The 1,745-nt window shown below is 50.0% G+C and overlaps 1 protein-coding gene across 1 annotated transcript; it reads left to right on the plus strand.

Moving 5' to 3' along the window:
• The first annotated feature begins 262 nt into the window (after positions 1–262).
• Positions 263–1,543, plus strand: LOC104467235 (transmembrane protein 136-like). The gene is made up of 2 exons (XM_010080945.1): positions 263–458; positions 1,005–1,543. The coding sequence occupies exons 1-2, from the start codon at positions 263–265 to the stop codon at positions 1,541–1,543; spliced, it is 735 nt and encodes a 244-aa protein (XP_010079247.1).
• Positions 1,544–1,745: the final 202 nt, after the last annotated feature.

Consider the following 1,745-nt stretch of genomic DNA (forward strand, 5'->3'; position numbering starts at 1 on the left):
CCCGAACAGCCTTGGTAACGAGGGGGGCTTGCAGGGAAATGGTGCTGAAGAGGGGCTCCGGAGGGCACCGTGCTCACGGGGAGGGTACAAGGTGTGTTTTGGTGGGGTGGTTTGGTTGGTCTGGTTTGCTCGTGTGTGGTTTGGTGGTTTGTTTTTCTCCCACAAATGGGCTGGGGTTAGCTCTGAGGCAGATGGTCTGGATGAACACCCGTTGCCAGGAAGGCTGCTGTGTTCCTAACGTCCTCTCCTTGTGTCCAGCAGGATGGTGTCCATCGTTGTCCAGGTGACCTGCAGCTTCCTTGCCTGGCTGGCTCTGTACGCCTGCTTCTGCTACTGGAACCAGCACCGTTCCTGCGAGTGGAGCTGTCGCTTGGTCACCCTGCTGCATGGGGTGATTGTCACCTGCCTCTCTGGTTACGTTGCTCTCGTGGATGGCCCCTGGCCTCTGACCCATGCAGGTATGCTTGGAGGCTTGCCCTGACACATGGCCTTATCATGCAGTGTGGATACCTCCAGTTCTGTTAAAGGTGGAGTGGGGGGCTGATTGCTTTTGCTGTCTGTTCTCTTATGTGTATGTTTTTGGGGTGTGTTTGGGGCAGAATTTTAACTTCCCTGCTTCTTCTACAGCCTTTATCACTTCTTACTGTTAATATTTTTATTCTTTTCTTGTTTTATCCATGTGCATGTTGAAAGTTTTCAGGTTGGCAGCTTGAGTTTATTACAGCATTGGGTGTAGTGATGTGCTGAGAATAGACCAAATGCTGTTCATATCTTTAGGGGCGTAATAAACTTACGGCGTTTGGCTGTGGGGTTTTGTTTGCTGTTTTCTATCATTAAATCTCAAATAGTTCTGCTGATGGGGGTTAGGCCTTCCATGCCTGCTTTCTAAAAGGGTGGAGAGAAAGGGAGGAACAGAAGTGTGGCAGGATGGGATGGCCTGCCTGGGTCTGCTGGGCAGGCTGAATGTCTTAAGACTCCAGGCTTATGTATGTCTTTCATTTCAGGTTCACCAAACACATCTCTTCAGATCCATGTGCTGTCCCTGACCTTGGGTTACTTTATCTTTGACCTGGGCTGGTGCCTATATTTCCAGACGGAGGGGGACCTAATGCTGCTCCATCACACTCTGAGCATCTGTGGCATGATCATGGTGCTGGGGCTCGGGAAGTCTGCTACGGAAGTCAATGCTGTTGTATTTGTTAGTGAGATCACCAACCCACTGCTCCAGACCCGCTGGTTTCTGCGGGAAATGGGATGTTACCACACTTTCCTGGGAGAAGTGGTGGATTTCTTCTTTGTGTTCCTCTTCCTGGTGCTGCGAATCGGGGGAGGAGCTTTGATCATGTATGCCATGGTGACATCCCCTGATCCCAACTGGTTCCTCAAGGCTGGAGGCCTGGCCATGTACATTGTATCTTTGGGCTTCACTGTTGAAATCTTCCGCTTCATCAGGAGGAAAATAGTGAAAAAATATTGTTCCTTGACAAACACCAGGAGTATGAATGCACCTGTGAAAACTAACGGGCACTTGAAAGCTCATTAACAGATTGTGGATGACAATCCTTTGGGCTAAAGTCCTGGCTGCTGAAGCCTATTCCTGTGAAAAGAACTCCTGAAAGTGATGTGGAATTGACTTTCTGGCACTGGGCTGCTGCCCCTGGAGGAGATGAATCAGTGCTAGGAATGTGGGAAAGCTGACAGAAGAGGGGTTTGAGTGGAAATCTGAGAAGCCTGGCATGCCTGCT

The sequence above is a fragment of the Pterocles gutturalis genome, unplaced genomic scaffold (genome assembly GCF_000699245.1).
Source record: "Pterocles gutturalis isolate BGI_N339 unplaced genomic scaffold, ASM69924v1 scaffold51929, whole genome shotgun sequence".
Lineage (NCBI taxonomy): Eukaryota > Metazoa > Chordata > Aves > Pterocliformes > Pteroclidae > Pterocles > Pterocles gutturalis.